Source organism: Haplochromis burtoni, unplaced genomic scaffold (assembly GCF_018398535.1).
Source record: "Haplochromis burtoni strain Fernald_Lab_line unplaced genomic scaffold, NCSU_Asbu1 Contig_227, whole genome shotgun sequence".
NCBI lineage: Eukaryota > Metazoa > Chordata > Actinopteri > Cichliformes > Cichlidae > Haplochromis > Haplochromis burtoni.
The window spans coordinates 629,139-649,702 of NW_024582588.1; the positions used below are offsets into that span (position 1 = coordinate 629,139).

The 20,564-nt window shown below is 39.4% G+C and overlaps 2 protein-coding genes across 3 annotated transcripts in view; one reads left to right on the top strand and one right to left on the bottom strand.

The window, feature by feature from the left end:
- nf1a (neurofibromin 1a) overlaps window positions 1-20,564 on the bottom strand; it is a 133,738-nt gene that overhangs the window by 34,465 nt on the left and 78,709 nt on the right. For both annotated transcript variants that reach the window (XM_005937135.2, XM_005937134.2), the window contains exons 31-35: window positions 18,293-18,451; window positions 17,207-17,304; window positions 15,906-16,052; window positions 15,663-15,809; window positions 11,576-11,686 (exon numbers count right to left, since the gene is read on the bottom strand). In XM_005937135.2, coding sequence (XP_005937197.1) covers window positions 11,576-11,686; window positions 15,663-15,809; window positions 15,906-16,052; window positions 17,207-17,304; window positions 18,293-18,451 — 662 coding nt within the window. The remainder of the gene's footprint in view (window positions 1-11,575; window positions 11,687-15,662; window positions 15,810-15,905; window positions 16,053-17,206; window positions 17,305-18,292; window positions 18,452-20,564) is intronic.
- Window positions 1,135-9,165, top strand: omgb (oligodendrocyte myelin glycoprotein b). The gene is made up of 3 exons (XM_014338356.2): window positions 1,135-1,493; window positions 3,366-3,578; window positions 4,714-9,165. Exons 2-3 carry the CDS (start codon window positions 3,376-3,378, stop codon window positions 5,693-5,695), a joined length of 1,185 nt encoding a protein of 394 aa, XP_014193842.1. The 5' UTR covers window positions 1,135-1,493; window positions 3,366-3,375; the 3' UTR covers window positions 5,696-9,165.

Below are 20,564 nucleotides of genomic sequence, written 5' to 3' on the forward strand. Positions count from 1 at the left end.
AATTTAAAAACTGTACTTTTGAGTTAAAATATATATTTATAATTTTAATAAATGACAAATTAAAAATGCATGAACATTTTTTTGTATCGAAAAAATATCGAACCGTGACACCAGAGTATCGAACCGAACCGAACCGTGAATTTTGTGTATCGTTGCACCCCTAATATATATTTATTTATTTATTTATTTATTAGGGGTGCAACGATACTCGTATCGATATTGAACCGTTCGATACAGTGCTTTCGGTTCGGTACGCATATGTATCGAACAGTACAAAATTTTATCAACTTTTCTTCTGACGATGCTGTCTGTGTTGACAGCTCAGTGGATCTGCGTTCGACTACTCCGCCTAGGCTGCACTGTCGAGTGCAGAGCCACTGAGCGCAGCGCAAGCTAGCAAGACAGAAGCTAAGCTCGTTGCAACATGGCAACTGCCTCAACGCTACCCGAAATTGAACCTCCCCCACCCTCATTCAGATCTGGCGTTTGGAACTATTTTGGTTTTCATGTAATGTATGACCCTGAAGGTAAGCGCGTCATGGACTAAAGTAAAACAGTATGTCGGATGTGCCACACAATGCTCAATTGGTGGGAACTAGTGCGTTAGCACAGTTAGCTTGTTAACGTGCTGACGCCGTCCAGCCCCACGCACGGGGCGATCCCCGGTAACTCGTTAACAGAGATTTGCCGCGTTATGGCATTAACGTCATTTTAACGAGATTAACGCTGACAGCACTAGTGGGAATACAACTAATATGACTGCACATTTACGCCGATATCATCCTAGTGCAAAGACAAGTGGAAACAGACAAAAACAACAAGCATGCATGCTACAAACTTTACCCGAGTCATTTAGACAGCTGTTAGCACATGATTCTCCTTATGGGGACCTGATATGTTTAATATGCTGCTGAGAATATAGCCCAGAAGAAGCGGATAGTATAGCTTTTATTTTGGAAAGAGCCATTTCTCTGTAATAAACTCTCTTTTCCAAAGATGAGCGATTCCTCGATCAGATAGATTAGATTTATTTTTTTATTACTTTGTTGTTTCAGCAACATTAAATTTAAAAACTGTACTTTTGAGTTAAATATATTTTTTTCTAATTTTAATAAATGACAAATTAAAAAGGCATGAACATTTTTTTGTATTGAAAAAATATCGAACCGTGACACGGTATATATATGCACACACAAACACACACACACGTCGAGTTATTGCTTGCTTCATCAGCAGTAGGCTTGGCTTGCTGCTGCAATTCTCTCTCCTCCCTAACCTGGAGCTCCAGCTGCATCAGGAGCCTGCAGAGCAGTAAACAGGATACAGCACCAGCGACAGAAGGTAGTATTGTATACTGCCACACAACAACCAGAAACAGGAATCTGAGACTCTTGAGCAGCAAAGAGAAGCACAAAGAAAGGACACAACAAGAGCTTGAGGAGGAAACGAGAAGAAAAAAGGAAAGATGATAAACAGACACTAGAAAGCATAAGGTGAGTGATTTTAAATGGGGAGATCCACATGCACATGATGGCTGCAGTAAATTAATGTAATGTAGTGCTGGCTCATGATAAAGCTAGTCTGTGCTCTGTCGCTATGCAGATTTTTTTCTTTTACTATTCCATGGAGGCATTGACAAAGTCACATTATAGTACTTAAATATAGAAGCTAGCAACGTAAAGCACAGTCATAGCAGTGGCAACTGCTATCATCAAGCACATAAAGCGACACCTTGAAGAAATTTCCAGAATATATTTATCATATTCAGTGCTTGTGATCGAGTAGTCTTTAGATCAGAATATGAACTGCAGTTGTGGAAACACAGTTGATTGGCTTGAATGAACTGAATGTCACTGCAGCATTCTGAGCGCATGTCCTACTGGCACATCTTCAAGCTGGTTGCTACTTAAAACCACCCTACTTCAGTATGGCAACAGTACTGAGAAGAGAGTCTGATGAGTTTAAGTGGTGAATTCACAATGCACGTGCCATTTCTGCAGTCATTCACTTACATTTAATGCTATTTGTTAGTAATTAATTTTCTTAAACACCACCAATGATATTACATAACAATAATGTTACTGACTTGGCTCAATGACTGTTTTGGTCAGAAGAGCAGTCTGAATTGACAAGACATTAAAATTGATCTCTGAAGGCAAGATTAAAGGCTGCTAAGGACTCAATTTGAAGATAAAATGCCAAAATGCTGAAAATGTTAACTGGTGGGCCACAGTTAAAAGTTCTCAAAGACAAGACCAAAGAGTCACATTTAGGAATCCAATATATGATGGAGGGCCACTCAGTAAAAATGCACTTTAGGTTTGTGTTTTTAATATTTTTAATGAAATTATGGTTTCTATTGATATTTGTATTTATAGTTTTGTCACATAGAACTGTGACTAATATAGTATACAGTTAATATGGATCTTCTCTAATGAGCTATGTACAATGATCTATGATTACAACCTTCAAACACCTCTGAGCTACAGTGAAACTTGGTGTCATTCTGCTATATTATTGTATCATATGCACTGTAGATTGCATCACAATCATATTCATGATTATTTTGGTCAATACTCAAGTTAAAATCTTTTAGGACAATTATTCACTTGCCTTTTGACATATAATGCATTCGACCCCCCCCCCCAAAAAAAAAGATTTTCTAACTGAAATACCTACACACAATCAACAAAAGACTGATGGTGATTAAGCACAGTGTTCTCCATAAACATGGGATGCGACTGCAGCCCAGCCCTGTCACAAGCATACAAAAAATAATACTGTTACATCAACTTGATTCATGTATACCTACTTCCTATCACATCAGAAGTACATAAAGTTACATGGACTGGTTCTCATATATTGCTTTTCTACCGTACCTGAGTAGTCAAAGCGCTTTATACAACTTGCCTCATTCACACAATAATAAAAGCATTTTATGCTTTTCCTACAACAGCTCTTGCTTTCTAACGGTTATACCTGTTCATAGTCCAGTGGATGCATAGAAGAGCAACTTGGAGTTATGTATATGTGGCACGCAGACGGGAGCAGGGATCAAACCACCCACCTTCAGATTAGTAGACATCTTGCCCTACCTCCTGAGCTATAGTAACTGCATTTAAAAAAAAATTCACTTAAAATATATTCTGTCAGTACACTTGCCAAAGATATCTGGACTACGTCAGCAAAAAAAATCTAATTTCAGTAAATAATCTGAAATTTCCGTCAGATTCTTACAGAGAAATATAGAATATTTGAAACAATGGAAGTATTAATTTAAAGTTTAAATATTACGAAATTTCATGTGCTAGAACTAGCCAGCTTGATATCTAACCTACTACTTTAAAAACTTGTCTCACTTCTAGAGCTCTAAGCATGCCTGTATGCTCTGCATCTGTGCTCTACCTACTCCTCTTGCTGCTGTGTGGACTGCTGGGAGGCTGGGTGCTGTCCATCTGCCCCGCTGCCTGCTCCTGCAGTGGAGGCCATCGTGTTGTGGACTGCTCTTCACGAGGCCTGACCAAGTTACCGCCTGGTCTGCAGCATAACATTCGCTTTCTCAACCTTTCTTTTAACAGGTAAGCTCCTGCACCTCTCAAATGCTCCACTTTTAGACATTATATTACATGACTCACTTTTAGATACATGTGCATGTAACAGGTAACAGAATAAGTAGCATATGGTTAAGCAGAAATTTACTTAACTAGAGGATCTGACTGTTAAAATATATAGCTGTCCCAGATAAGCGTCCTGAACTTGTAAATTAATAATAATAGATTTTTACATACACACTCACAAGTCTTTAAAAGCCTTTAAGGAACTTCTAAAAATGAACTTGGAACTAATAGCAACTGTTCATAACAGAATAGGAATAACTTGATTGTTGATTGAGCTCATATATCTGACATCACTCATCTGCTACTTATATGAGATGAAAAAACTGATATCCGTTTTTTTGTTCCATAAAGATTTTGTAAAGTGGGTGATCAAAATTATTCAGAATGGCTTCTAATGGATTTAGTATGCATCTTTCCACCATCTCCCCCCGTATGGCTCAAATTACAGCAATTACAGCTTACACTAGTAGGTCCAGTCTTCATGCATCCTTGTTTCTGACACTGGCTTCCCAGTAGAAGTGTGCAGCATAGAACAGTTAGTGCCACAGACTGAAAGAACATCTGCAGCAATTTACTGCAGATTTCAAGAGAACTTAGTTTCCTTTAAAAAAAAAAAAAGAGAGAGATGGCTCCTGTATTCAGGACCAGTTTAGTTTGTTGTATAGGTGTAAACCTAGATATTTATATTTTGTTACCATCTCTATGTCCAAGCCACAAACTTTCACAGGCTGGAAAGGAGGCCTGTATCTTTGGTAATCTACTATCATTTCCTTTGTCTTAAAGGTGTTCAATATGAACGCAGTATGAGTAGTTTTTCTTAACTCCAGATGATCAAGGCTTTTACAAGATCCCAATATTCAGACTCCTGTCATACTTCTGTGCTTATAATCATGCTATATGGTATCAACTGATATTTATTACGGTAAGCGCTTCTCTAATCCTTCTAAGCACTCAGAGTGTTTTTACACTAGCAAACATTCATGCTTTAGCTTTTTTAGCCATTTGATTATTCACCAATGCAATTAGCAATATTACCATTCTATTACAATTATGATGGTGATAAATATGACGATTAAATATGACATTCTTTTGGCAGCTTGCACGGTGTGGACAACCAGCTCAGCCACTATGCCCATCTGCGCACCCTGGATCTGTCCTACAACCGCCTGGAGAGTCTCCCCCCTGCCCTGCCACGGTCTCTGTGGGACATTCGAGCAGCAGGGAACCATCTACGCTCTCTAGACAAAAATGACACAGCCTACCACTGGAACCTGAAAGTACTGGATCTATCAGATAATGAGCTAGAGAGAGTGGTCTTTATCAATAACACACTGTTGAGTCTACAGTCTCTTAACCTCAGTCATAACAGGTTTTGGACAGTGCCCACAAACATGCCACACAATCTGGAGATCATTGACTTGTCACATAACTATCTGTTGCAGATCCTGCCCGGATCGTTGGATCGACTGCCCCGACTGGCCCAGTTTTATTTGCATGCTAACCGCTTCACCTGGCTGTCTGAGGGAATCTTTGATGACCTAATAGGACTGGAGATTATTACTCTTGGGGATAACCCCTGGGCTTGTGAAGAAGAAGAACACATAACAAAGCTCCTTAGATGGTCAGAGAAAACCCGTGCAACCGTTTTGGGGTGCCCCTGTTATACAAGACCCATCTGTGGGCAATCCCATTTACCGGTAACCGGAAGGGAAAGGCACTCAGCTCGGTTTACGGAGCCACCACTCTGGGTTAACAACAGAAGTGAAGGGCAGGATGTTCAATTGCCCCCAAGGACTGTAGAGAACACACCTAACTATCAGGCGAAGTCTCCACTTGTTGACAGTGGAATGTATCAGGGCAAAGCAGGTATGAATGAATCTGGGGATCACATCTGGACATCTTCAACAAGTATGGATAGTTTTTCTTCACACACAAGCACAACAGAACATCCAAGGTCTTTAACCAATAAGCCTACACTAACTCGTTTATATAATGAAGGCTGCAAACTGGACATCAAAACTCAACAAACAGTCATTCTGTCTGTTATAGTCATGACAACTGCACTCACCACCTTCTAAACTACAATACACATAGTGTAACAGTTATTAGAATCTTGTGGACACTAAATCTATAAGTAATTTCCTGTATGTAGCAGTTCCATTTTCATTTGCCGTATAAAAACTGTTGCAACTGTTGTTATCATCATGACAATATCTCTTAAAATCCTGTACACAAAGAAAAATGTCAGAGGTAAACATTTAGATTATTGCTTGAACACATGCTGCTGGGTTCATTTATTAGTTGATTCCTAATCAATGCTATTGTGCTGTTTTGGTCCTACCAAGGCATTTAGAACAGTGCTGTTCTAAATACAAAATGCTTTCCAATTTACCAGTTAAAGACTAGCAATAGGACAGTGTGTAATACACACACGTGAGCATGTTCTCCTCCCGTTCCACTATGGGGACTGCCCAACTGCCTGCAGAGAGTCTGTTGTCAGACGGAAGCAGTGTTTAAAGCATGTGAGCCAATCTGTGAGACAGTTTTGCTCATGTTGTTGCTGTTGGTGAGTCAGCCAGCCGCAAAGGAGAGTGAAGCTATAACATATAAAGAGCTCAAGTGAGATCGAGTGTTAAACATAGTGAAAAGTGTGCACTACGGCAACTGTGCGTTTCATGCTGTATTTTTTAATTTCTGAAGTTTTTTTTCCCCCCAGTTCTTCTGTTCCGAGTGAACTCGACTATCGCTATTGCTTCCTTCTCTATTCCAGGCCACTGGTCAACCAATCAACTTTCAGCAGTCTCATCTGCATGGGAGGACTGCATGGGAGTGTGTCTTGGGTGGGTGAAAACCCCTCTTCACCCCTGTGCCAGACTGAAAAATGTATGCGAATGAAGATATTTGCAGGACTGCAAATTCCACTTGTGAAACTGAAAGAGGAACGCAAACAGGAATTTGAGTCTCAAACAACATTTTACCAAGAGAAACCTACAAGTTGTATCGCAAGCATTATTTAATTGTGAGCAGCAACAACTTCTCAAGTACAAAATACCTAACTTTCATGTTTGTACTGTGTGTAAAATGTGATGGACAACCTTGTGACCTGTATAAAGTTTGGATGATGTGTCTGCGATAAAGTATGGCTGAGCAGGAAGGCTCCAAAGTGGCCTGGCTTGGTGCTCTTTTTCAGATGCTCTTCCATTCAAATGAATGGGAAAAATTTGTTGAGAATGTTGCAAAAACTATGTGACGAATAGCTACCAAAAACGGTTTACATTGGCATCCTCAAAAGAGTGGCCTTTATCCTTTAGATGCAGATGTACATTTGAGTCTTGTCTGGTCGAGGTGGCTCTTCTATGTTGTGCCATACGTTTATGAAGTGGCTGTTGGGTTTGTCGAATGTAGAGGTCTGTTGTTTAGTTTGTCTTTGGGACAAACAAGTTTTTGTCAGAGTGTGCGTCAGTTTCTTTGATAAACTGGCTACATAAGGGATGACATTTTTGTTCTGTTTGTCATTCTGTTTCTCCCTATTTGGTGTCTGACCTTGTTTACTGTGCATCTTTGCTGATTTGATTAAAGTCCATGTTGGGATAAAAACATGTTTTAAGAGCTTTCTTTACATGTGTGTGTTCCTTTTCTTTCCCTTCTGCCTTAGAGGGAACATTTTCTGACCAATATTGCTGGATCACTTCTAGTTCCAGAGGGTGGTTGGAGTCAAAGAGTAGGTACCAGGCTGTGTGTGGGCTTCCGGTAAACTTCAATGTTGAGGTGTCCATTCTTCTCAATGTCCAGGATGCCAATGTTCACATTGTGGACAAAGAGGACAGATGGTTTGAAAGAAGCCATCTATGTCCACTGTGAACGACCATCCTTGAACAGAGGGGGTTGCTTATCACACCACCTGGTCTGCCACTTATAATCCAGTTTGAGATCCCTTCCCAGATGCTTTAACGCCCACTCACGTCTTGTGTCAGTTGATCTCAATAAGTCACATGATAGGGTGAGGCAAGGTCTCACAATGGTTTTTACCCAAAACCTCTGATGATAATGATCCACACCCTTTTCACACTTTGGCTCATGCGATGAAGCACATGATCAACAGTGCTCAACAACTCTAACTCCCACCAGGGCTCAAAATCTGGGACTCTCCACCATGTGATGTAACAAGTAGTATAACAAATTACTTTTTCAGAGGAGTAATTAAGTAACTTACTGCATTACTTTGAAAAAAGTGTTCTGTATGTGTAACACTGACTTTTTAAAATAACGACTCAACACTGATCACAACAAAGAGGGAAAATACCCCAACAAACATGCACAAACATTTGACCCACAGCATGCAATTAATCTGCCAGTGACAACCGATAAGGAATCAAAAAAATAAGTGATATCAATAATGGAATCGAAATTCCTAAATCCTTCATTAATCCCATCCCTGGGTGTTATTACACAAAGACAGAGAGGAGATTCCAACCAATCAACAAATGATATTCAAATGAGCAAGGGGGTGAGCACCCCTGTGTCTGTCATGTCTTTGAGAGAAGCGGTTTGTAAAAAATGGCTTATAAAAATGGAAACTGCCGTTTCTAAATGAAGGTGTTTATTATTCGGGGGAAACAAATCCAAACATAGATGGCCTTGTGTGCAAAGGTGATCCCTCCCCTGCCCCATTATAACATAAATTAACTTTGGAAAGCTGAGTTCAATTTCTCTAGTCACACCTAGCCCTGATTACTGATACACTTCAATCAAGAAATTTAAATAGGACCTGCCTGACAAAGTGGAGTAGACCAAAAAGATCCTCAAAAGCCATACATCATGTCACGAGCCAAGGAAACCCAGGAACAAATGAGAAAAAGTAATTGAGATCCCTCAGTCTGGAAATGATTATAAAGCCATTTCTAGAGCTGTGGGACTTCCAGTGAGCACCATTATCCACAAAAGGCAAAAACATAGAACAGTGGTGAACCTTCCAAGGAGTGAATTGCTGACCAAAATAACCTTAAGAACGAAGCGAGGACTCATCCAAGAGGTCACAAAACACGCCAGCACAACATCCAAAGAACTGCAGGGCTAACATCAATGTTCATGACAAATTGGGCAAAAATGGCCTTCATGGCAGAGCTCCAAGATGAAAACCATTGCTGTGCAAAAGGAACATAGAAGGTCATCACAGTTTTACCAGAAAACATGTTGATGACTGTATTCTCTATACTGACAAAGACAAAAGTTGTACCTTTGGAAGGTTTGAGTCCCATTACATCTGGTGTAAAACTAACACAGGATTTCAGAAAAGGATCATCATGCTGTTAAAATAGGGTGGTGGTAGTGTGATGGTCTGGGGCTATTTTGCTGCCTTAGCACATGGAAGACTTGCTGTGTTATATGGCACCACGAATCTTGCTTTCTACCAACACATCCTGAAGAAGAATGTCCGATCATCTGTTTGTGACCTCAAGCTGAAGTGCACTTGGGTTCTGCAGCAGGACAATGATCCAAAACACACCAGGAAGTCCACCTCTGAATGGCTTAAAAAAACAAAATGAAGACTTTGGAGTGGCCTAGTCAAAGTCCTGACCTAAATCCAATCTGAGCGCCTTGAGGCGACTGTTGTTGTGATTTAGCGCTATATAAAACATTAAAAAAAAAAACAGAATTGAATTCTGTGGCATGACCTTAAAAAGCCCCCACGTGGTTGAATTACAACAATTCTGCAAAGATGAGTTGGCCAGAATTCAAAGACTCATTGCCAGTTATTTCAAACACTCTACTGCAGTCAACCAGGTATTAGGTTTAGGGGGCAATCCAAAAAAGAATCCAGCGATTCCAGTGGATTCCAGTGAAACACCATGATTATCAGCATAGTGTACAGTTTAAGCTAAATAGTATTCTCACAGCTCACTACAAAGTTGTGAAATTGGAATTAAAGTGCACTGATTGTACCACCAAAACAATTCAACAGACATGTTTATCACGATTGTTTTTCACCAGAAAAACATTTTTGTTCTATTGCAGTGTATGCAGATCAATAACAAGTAGCTCAGAGAAAAATCAAAGCATTTGCTTTGAGAGAACGGTCATGTATTTCTTTGCTGCTGGTGGCACTAAAAAGTTGGAAATCACTTCACTCAGTGAAAACAGATTTACTAAAAAAAAGTGGCAGACATTTTAAAATTGATGTGTTTTTGATATGTGCATATGTCCTTCGACTGTATGTAAAATGACTGTAATATCATTACACATAGGTTCTTGCTGTAGTGTGAAAACAAGTGTATATAATAATGTGGCAGAGATTTTTAAATTGAGACATCTGTTTGTGGTACCCATATTACTCTTGTTCCTGTAAAGTGAAAACAGCTGCATCTAATAAAGTTGTTGGATATTGTAAAATTAATGTGTTGTTAACCATACTGTATATTATTGTATGTTATTGCAAAGTTAGACACTTAGAAAGACAAAAATAAAGGCTTCATGACAACTCCTTAACATTAAACAACTTCAACCTGCAACACGGAGTATTATTACGTACAGCAAATGGCGACTAAAATAATACATTTTGGGATCGCTGCTTTGCAACAATCAACGTTAAATCTGATTAATAATAACAACAAATAAACAATGATGGATAAATATGCAAAATAATAGTTGTGCCTCACTGCTTTTGCATTGTCACACTCAATAATAATATTAATAATAAATAAGGGCGCTTCAATGCAATGCTACTGGCACACTCATAATAACTAGAATAATAAATCTGACAAATAATAATAATATCCAACCATAAAATAATAAGAATAATAATTCTCGGATGCTATTGCATTGGCACACTAAATAATAATAATCAGAATAATAAATCAGACAAATAATATACAGTATTTCTTGATGCATGCTCAATCATCCAGATAAGGAGATTCCAAAAAATTAGGAAGGCTTGGTAAGGTTTATGCTGCACATCAACTTTTAAATGTCCCCCATTACTGATGAAAATCTCAAAATCTTAGAAGAACTGCAGCCACTTCCCACTCTCTCTGAATGGTACTCATAACCATTGATCAATGGTCATTCCTCAGTGATCAATAGCAGTTGACCAATGGCCTTTGATAGGTGGTTGATCAATGGTCATGACAATTTGCATATTAATGATCAAGAAACTGACCTGTCAGCCCATTGTTCGCCAGTGGTGCTAGTTTCATTCATCATGCAAATGTATGTTCATAAGGGTGGGGAAACCTGCAGTCAGCTGAGACTGAAGAAGTCACTTGGATGAATGACGAAACATTTCTCCCACTGAAAGTGCTACGTCCAGATGAACTGAATCAACTTTCGGAAATGCCTCAATACTGGGACTCTCCAACAATTGCGCTTAGAACTGAATAAGCTTCTAGGATGAGAGGTGAAACGTCTTCAAGAAAACTTAAAGAAGTCCAGAACCTTTTTTCCCAAGCTCCTTAGACAATGCCTCAGTACTATTGTACTGGCACACTCAATAATAATAAAGATTTGGATGTCAATACTGTGAATGCTTTGGGACACTCAAATAAGCAGATACAAAATGGTTTTTGCATTGCGTGCTCAGGCACCAATCGTACACAGAACTGACACAACAGGGTCCTATTTTTAAAAACCAAAAACCAATCTGTTTGAAGCAGATACTGTCTCAACTACTGTTGATAGGTGCATACTGGTATCCAGGAAACATCACACACTAACACCATACACAGGATGTGTGGTTAGTGGCTAATCTAGAAATAATTCATCCAACTTGCCAGCACACATTCTGACAGATACAATATATCTTTACAGAATAGCTCTGTCCTGACTAATTTGAAACCTCCACATCATTTCATTTTCGGCTTGACAGCAATTTAAAATGAACCAAAGTCTCTAACAACAAATGCACTCTTATCTATTATTTTGTCAGTTTACTAAATTGAGAAATAAGTAAAGCCAAGTCCTACCTGCGGGCGACATAGTAGAACACTGGATTTCCAATCTTTGAGGTTCCTGCCTGGTAGAAAATGTTGAGGGTCTTTAAGGCTTTGAATTCCTCCTTCTCATGTACTTGATGCCTGTAGAACAAATAGAAGCGCTGAAGATAGTAAATTAAGCAAATAAAGTTACGACCCAACTGGTAAAATAACAAACCAGTTTTATTTGTTGTTTCTCTATTGTCCCCTTGGCCCTTACTCAGAGGTTTATCAGACTTGTTATCTGACTTAGTGCTCAGTTCAAATAAAATAATTGTTGTGGATGATTTTGACAGCCTCAACACAGCATTTAATCTATTATTAGACTCAATTAGCTTCTCTCAAAATGTAAAAGAACCCACAACAATGTTAACCACACTCTCCATCTAGTTCTGAGATATGGCATGGAAACCGAACATTTAAAAGTATTCATTGAAAACCCTTCGATCATTTCCTAACAACAATAAAATTTACAATAATGGATCACACAGCAGTTGGGAATACTTTTAAATACAGCCGATAGCGCTGTAACTAAACTTAAGGGTATAATTCCTCCTATTATCTTCTTTAATGCCATTTGCTAACACAGTACAGAGCAGCTACCTTAACTCTGGTTTTATCCGGGATTCCAGCATGCTGTCTGCCTTAGTTTATGAACGTCTTTATCCATGCTATCTGATGGGTCAAGATACCTCATCCTCCTGTTTTGATATTTTGTGCCTGAATCCTTATTTGGCATCCTCAGCAGTGCCCTCCTTGGTGCATGCAGGAGTCGGGAATAAGAATCTGTTTTATTGTGCAGGTGGATCGTCAACCTAACCCAAATGGTTTGTTTTTAAAGAAGTTTAGCGATTTATTATTCTCCACTATTAAGCCGTTTAGGATTGCTTACAGATGGAAATATTAACATTCACATAGATGATTAGCTCCTGTTTCCAAGTTGTCACCTTGGATAAATTAGATAAACACCATACGCCTCTTAAAGTGTTCTTGTGGAAAAGGTGAGCACTAGTGAAGAAAAATTCGGTTTGTATTCATCCCCTTCAGTAAAAGGATCTTTTCATCTTTTCTTTCAACAGTTCAGTTAGAGATGCACGGGCTGACTGTTTCTCACACTTGGTTACAAATAGAACAGGTAATCCTATGGCGTTATTTGACACCATTAATAATATTGTTACTTCTGCTCCACCTGCTGTCCCAATCTCCTCAGTATATACAGTCCTGATTAAAAGTTTAAGACCACTTGAAAAAAAAATCATTTTTTGCATGGTTGGATCTTAACAAGGTTCCAAGTAGAGCTTCAATATGCAACAAGAAGAAATGGGAGTGAGACAAAACATTTTTTGGAGCATGCAATTTATCGAAAACAACGCTTAAATTGAAACAGGCTGTTTTATAACTGATCAAAAATTTAGGACCACATGCCTTTAAGAGGCAAACTCTATGCAAAAACGTGAATTCATTGTCATCTTCTGTCAAGTAGTCACAATGTCAGGATGTTCTGATGGCAAAGGCAAAAAAACGTTCCCTTTTGGACCGTGGTCAGGTTTTTGAACTGCATAAGCAGGGTCTCTCGCAGCGTGCCATTGCTGCTGAGGCGGGACGCAGTCAGACAGTCATTTGGAATTTCTTAAATGATCCTGATGGTTATAGGAACAAAAAGGTCAAGTGGAAGACCCAAGAAACCCTCACCAGCACTGAGCTGGAGGATCCAATTGGCTGTTTGTCAAGACACTGGACAATCCTCGACCTAAATTAAGGCCATTACTGGTGCCGACTGCAGCCTCATAATCATCAGACGGCATCTTAGACTGAATGGCTTCAAAAACATTAAAGATCTTAAATGGTCTTGTCTCATTAAATGCCAGAGAGTGAAAGAGAGCACTAAACACTGAAAGGTGAAAGAAAGTTTTATCCTCTGATGTGAAAAAATTTAACCTTGATGGTCCTGATGGTTTCCAACGTTACTGGCATGGCAAGCAGATCCCACCTGAGATGTTTTCCGTGCACCACAGTGGAGGAGGTGCCATAATGGCCTGGGGTGCTTTTTCTTTCAGTGGAACAATGGAGCTTCAGGAGGTGCAGGGGGGGCGAATGGCCACTGGCTATGTCCAGATGTTGCAGAGAGCATCCCTCATGACTGAGGGCCCTTGTCTGTGTGGTAACAATTGGGATTTTCAACATGACAATGCTACAGTACACAATGCCTGCAGGACAAGGAACTTCTTGCAGGAGAATACCATCACTCTTTTGGACCATCCTGCATGTTCCCCTGATCTAAATCCAATTGAGAACCTTTGGGGATGGATGGCAAGGGAAGTTTACAAAAATGGACAACAGTTCCAGACAGTAGACACCCTTCGTGCGGGCGTGTTCGCCGCTTGGAGAAATGTTCCTTTTTGATCGGCTGTAAAAAAGCCCGTTTCAGTTTAAGCATTGTTTTCAATAACTTGCATGTTCAAAAAAAACGTTTTCTCACTCTCATTTCTTCTTGTTGGATGTTGGAGCTCTTCTTGGTTCCAACCATGCAAAATATGACTTTCTGGCATTTTTCAAGTGGTTTGAAACATTTGATTGGGACTGTGTATGTTCTGCTCGGCCTTAGTGGATCATTGCACTGTTGACTGTAGTATTTAATTACAGTGATTAGAGCATGCTATAGGAATGAAAGATACTGTGTTGCAGTGATTTGAATCATAACTATTTAATAGACTTCACCTTGTTCATTTAAATAGGGACCCCTCTTTAGGGCTGTTCGATATAACGATATATATCGGATGACGATATAAAAACATCTATCGTTTCATTTTACACTATCGTGTTTCGTGGTGTCGCAAAATAAACTGTTTACGGCAATATTTTTTTCATCGTTTTGATGGTCACTGTAGTGGCTATATTCATTTCTTAAGTTCTCTCTTTCTCTTATATTTAATATAACCACACTACGGACGGACAAGCGCCTGTTTTTATGCGTTGTCGTTAGCAACAACGACGGTAAAACCATCGCGTGTCCGCTTGTTTATTTTTCCACATAAACCTTTCACAATAAAGCTCAAGATCCTGTTGAGACTTTTCAAAATAAACACGCAAAAGAGTATGCAGAGTTTTTACGGATGAGAAGCAAAGAAGAGCCGTCAGGTGCTAAAAAATAGACCTTAGACTCAAACGTTAGAACAGGCTTTCCCCCGCAGCACGCCGTGTAATAAATACTCACAACGAAAACGGCGGCTGTTACAACATATGTCTAAAAATGCATAGTTTCATGCATCGGTTAAAATACTTGACTCCAGGTACACGACACCCAGCTGGAAACACTTCCCGCAAGTCGAGCTGCCCAAGATTCACAGAATTTACAGAAAATGTTAAATGTTTGTGATTTATATCGTTATCGGGACGATAGAGGTCTTATATTGGGATATGAGATTTTGGTCATATCGCACAGCCCTACCCCTCTTCACACACTAAGGTTAATTATTAAGGTCCACAGGGTTCAGTGCTAGGACCAATTCTGTTTACATTTACATGCTTCCCTTAGGCAACATCAATAGAAAGCATAGCATCCCTTCTACCTACCTGCCCATGAAGCCAGACAGCACAGACTGATTGTCTTAAAGGCCTGGATAACCTCTAATTAATATTTTTTTGTCTCTTTTTACATTTATGAAGAATATCCTTTGCTCTTAGACTGCCAGCTTACTTGAAGTTCCAACGGTATTAAAAGCAGAAAGGGGGGGGGAAGAGCCTTCACCTTTCAGGACCCTCTTCTAGCTAGCTCTCAGTTTGGATTTGGGAGACAGACACCCCCTCTATGTTTTAGATTTGGTTCAAAACTTTCTTTTTTGACAGCAAATAGACAGGGCTTAATCAGGTCACCCTGAATCCTCCTTTACTTGCGTTGCAAAAGGCCTAGCCTGCTAGGGCTTTCCATGATGCACTGAGATAAAAGTTGAAATTGAATACAATGAAAGCTTCCTATAAAGTGTTAATGCATCTAAAACTAAAGATGGGGGGAAAAAATGGGGAAAAAAGTGCTTATTGAGTCAGAACCATTATGTTGACAAGCTGTTATCAATCTTACCTGGTCATAAACTCCTCAAACTTGGAGCTGGTCAGATTGAGACTAGACCAGTGAGTGTCAGCCACAGGTTTGTGTTCCGGCGGTCCTAGGTAAGCCAGCAAGGTGGCCATCTTGTCAAAAGGTCGCCTACCTACAGCCTTGTGGTCCCTAAAATAAAATTGTGACTCATGATTTAATGATCAAAAATAAAAATGTAATGATTAAAAATAAAAAATCTAATTTAATGAAATACAAAATTCTGACCTGTTACTGGATAAGTACTGGCCAATTCTTTCCTGATTATTCCACAGCAGCCGGTGGAGAGCCAGCACATTACCGTCACTGATAAATGACAGACTGTGGTTGACAGAATCACTGGGTGGAGAGTCAGATGCTATATCCAAGAAAAACCTGGGGCAGAGAGAGAAGATTGCCAGCTCAACTTAAGGTCAGAAGAAACATGACAGCAAGCACTTCACTGATTTAGTTTGCAAAGTTTTTGGTTTATCTGAACTGTCACATGACCACATAGCTCAGGTTTCCCTGACTACACAAACTCTGTTGATATAAAATGTTTGATTCGTTTGTTATTTTTTTGTTAGTGACTGGTCAAACAACTGATGAACAGTCAGCATGAACAGTCAGCATGAACAGTCAGCATGGTGGTACTAGTGAGAAGAGAGGGGATCATTAATTGCCACGATGAGTCTGTGATTCATGTCAGGCAGCAGGTGTCAAAAAATTACGACAAGGAAAAGAAAAAAATCTAAAGACTGAAAAAGTTGCTAATTGCCAAAAAGAAATAACATCTGGTGTATCTTTATATAAAAAGCATACCGGAGGTTCTGGGTCTAACAAAAGTATTATATGAGGAGGGTTTCAGCATGTGAGTTCACATACACTGGAGTAAATAATTATTTGATCCCCTGCTGAATTTGTAAGCTTGCTCACTTACAAAGAAATCAACCATCTGAAAATTTAATGGCAGTTTCACTTATTGGAGGGAGACAGACTATAAGCCAAAAATCCAGAAAAAAAAACGCATTACATAAAAATAAATGATGCATGTCTATAACCCAGCCAGAAATCTATCTCTCACCGATTGGCTGCATGTTCATGTGGCACACAGATTACCATCTCATCAAATCAGTTACAGATATGCCAACTTGTTGTGTAAATAAAACATGCCTGTCCACAGAATGATTTTTCTCCATTCCTACCTATTCACTACCATGAGCAAGACCCCACCACTGCCCGCCTATTTTCAGGTCTCAGAGCCGTCTCGCACTATGAAAACTAACCAGAAGGTATTTGGGACAGATTATATATTATATTGGCTAATTAAAATATATTTAAGAAACAAAACAAAACAAGCAGTCCTATAACGTCCAATATTTGAGCACACACTGACACAAAAAATACAAACAAAAATATCAGTAAATATACTTTTAACTGGATATAGTTAAGTTAGAATTTCACAGCAATCCATTATATAGGGGGCAGGGATAGCTCTAGGGATAGGGATACAAACAGTATTTACAGTAACAGTAGTTCCCTGCATTTACCTTCGGGCTGAATCAAAGTTGCTCTTCACAAAGTCATTAAAAGGCCTCATGTGTTCTTCTTTTGTAAATAAGACGTGGTTTGCAATACTCTGCAAAATCTGAAATAAAAAATACAAGAGATTCACAATAAGCTCATGTTATGTGAGTTGTGTGATCTTGCTCGAGTTCAAAGAGAATGGTTACCCTCAGGTTTAATCCTGATATCAAATACAGGTTACTGGGATCTGAACAGACACTTATATCAGGTACACTATGTCAAAAGATTTCTCTTTAATGCAGTACAGTGTTTCACTATCTTTGTGCTCAGTCTCACAATAAAAACTTACCTCCTGCTAAAATTATTAATGTCACTCTATACCCAGACTGTAGGAGCTTCTTTTTAAACCAGACGTGATGACAAGGTTTAAGATAGTCAGTGACATTTTAAACTTTATTAGAGTCATGTGTCTATGATGCCTACTCATTGATGACATTTTGCCAAAAAAAAATTAGGTTAAGGACACTTTATTTGTACCTGTGGATACAAATAAAGGGGGTAAAAATACATTTCTTTAGATCTCTTCTTGTATGTCACTTATCCTCATGTGGATTTTCAAAAAACAAACAAACAAAAAACCCAGAAAAAAAAAAAAAATCACAGAATAAGTAAAAAGTTTGGCTATTGGAGCCAAACTGTTTTAAAGGTTGTTTTTCTGCTCCATTGAACTAGAAGCCTTCATTTAGAAGGAAGAAACTGAAAGTTGTTATGCACAGGATGCAAAGTGTCAAACAAAATTGAACCAGCCAATGGGTATAATTCTCTGGCATACAGAGATGCTGGGTTCAGCTGTCGCTAGGGATGGGAATTGTGAACCGGTTCTTGTAGAATCTAATATCTTTAACATGCTGCTTAGGGATGGTGTTGACTCTCAAACAACCCAGTGGGAAAATAATGAGAATTGAAATTGAAAGGAATCGAATTAAGAAGTGATATTGATAATGGAATCTGAATCGCTAAATTCTTATTAATTCCCATCCCTAGACTTAGGGATGTAACCATTTTTTTCTGGTTACTTTCATGGCAGCCCTCATATCCAATAAGCTTACCTTGGACATGAGTTTGAGCCCCCGTTCTATCCTGGGCAGAGGCTTCTTGTCTAAAATACCAGTCTCATAGGGGGACACAATAGCAGGGTTGATGAAGCGCAGAAACATAGCACTGCCCACCGCACCAATGCTGTTCTGTGGGAACCGCTGACTCACAACCTGTGTGAGGGAGTATGGAGAGAGTGGAGGGAAAAAAAATGTTGGCGAACACAAACGGAAAATACAGAACAGAAGGGAAAAGTATAAGAAGAGGGACCAGTTTGAAAAAAAGGGAAGGAGAAAATATTAAAAGTTGATTTTGGTACATTCAAGAGCAAATGAGGGAGTGATAATAATAACAAAATATACATGTATCAATATGTGTAACAGAGATATTTGAGCTGAGTCATGATCAGGCCAAAAAATGCTGCGCTCAGGAGGAGAGCCTAGCTAGGAAGAAATATGACGAAAGACTTGGACATGATCCCAGTTTATTCTGGTTGTACCAGGAGTGAAAAAGGTTTTTACTCCAGTTACAGCAGAAGAAACATGCAAGAGAGGAAAAACATGACAATCAACCCAGCTGTCTCCTCTCTGTTGGTGAAAGATGAAAACAGGAAATGATTACACAAACTGACAGAAGACAGATGACAGATGTTAAGCCATGAATTGTGATTAAAGTATAAGATGGTGGTGCCTCTTTTAATTCAATTACTAGAAGAAGAAGAAGAAGAAATGAAAAAATACAAACTTCCTACAAATATATATACACAGCTACAACATCAGGCTATAACCCCATATCATCAACACAAACGTCAAATCATCAGCAAGGCTTTACAATTATGAATAGAGACAGCTATTCCATCTTGTTTGACGCACAGATCAAACTAAGTTACTAAAAGAATGACGGTAACCTATAACTTTATTATGTTATTTATTTTACATCTCATTCCAACCACCCATCAGCAGTTGTTTTATTACATGCAGAAAACGCACATGATAAAGTTAATTCACTTTTTTGAAATTCTCACTATTAAAGAAAACAGTCTTTGGTGAATAATTTATTCACTGGGTGAAAGTTTTATACACATCACAATGGCCACAATCATGGCGGGCATTGTTGCACAAGACAAGGATACCCACTCTCCCTGTCACCATTTGTCATATTTATTGAACATCATTGGAATCCAATCCCAAAATCCCAAAATAAGCCAATATGCATATAATTTACTACTTTGGGAAGAGATAGATGACACTGATGACAACACATGAAAACTCGCTAACCTGCTATGAGCAACAGAGGGCAAGGATTACTGAGTGTCAGAGCCACAATCCGGGAGGAGACACAGACCACACATTAACACATTTCACACTTAGATGCACTGGTCCAGGAATGCCTCAGGTAGATTAAGACAGGTGGTGAAGAGGAACAGCACAGACCAAGCCGCTGCACAAGATGTACCATCCCGAGATAGCGAAGCTGTTGACATTAAGAAATCCTACCACTGACTACAAGAGTCCAGCCTAAAGGATACCAGAAGCTCTTATCCCACCAGCACAAGAACAAAGCCTAAGCACTAGACCTCTAAAGGCAACAGTCTACCACAGCTGAAAGTTGTAAGCTACGCAAAAGTACCCTGGAGATGGAATACAAGTTGGAACAGCATTTACTTAGAGGCACAACCAGGTTGCTGGAACAGTTTCCAATAACATCTATGTACATCAGGAGTTGGGAATCGATGGGAAAGATATCGTCAATTTTTTATGTTCTTGGACCTGATTGGTGACCAGTTGGTCAGACGTGTATGACATGTATGTTGCGTGTTTAATGCATGTGCAACACATTCACACTGGCACAGACAAATAGTCAGATGCACACTCACAGCCACACACTAACATGACAATAGCATGTAAGCTTTTCACTATGAGTTAAGGTATAGTTAACCAAAGTAAACATTGAAGGAACCACCAAAAAAAGGTTGTAACAACAAAGGTATACAGACAAAACTAAAGCTGTCCAGAGCTTAGCGCTAGCCACTAGCCAGCTGCCTTAGTAAGAGTAGTCACCAGATTCAGTTCCTGGGTAAGGTGTTCTGACTGGGCATGTCCTAATGGTGTGAGGCCCGGGCAGAGACCAAGGACATGCTGGAGATCTCTCTATGTCCCTTATATCTACCTACCTACCTACCTGGTAGAGGACCCGAGCTTGAAGGATACACTTCCCGCGGACAATACATTCTGCAACCATTACCGAGAGCAACCAGCTGATCTACACTACAGTGGCAGTGATCAG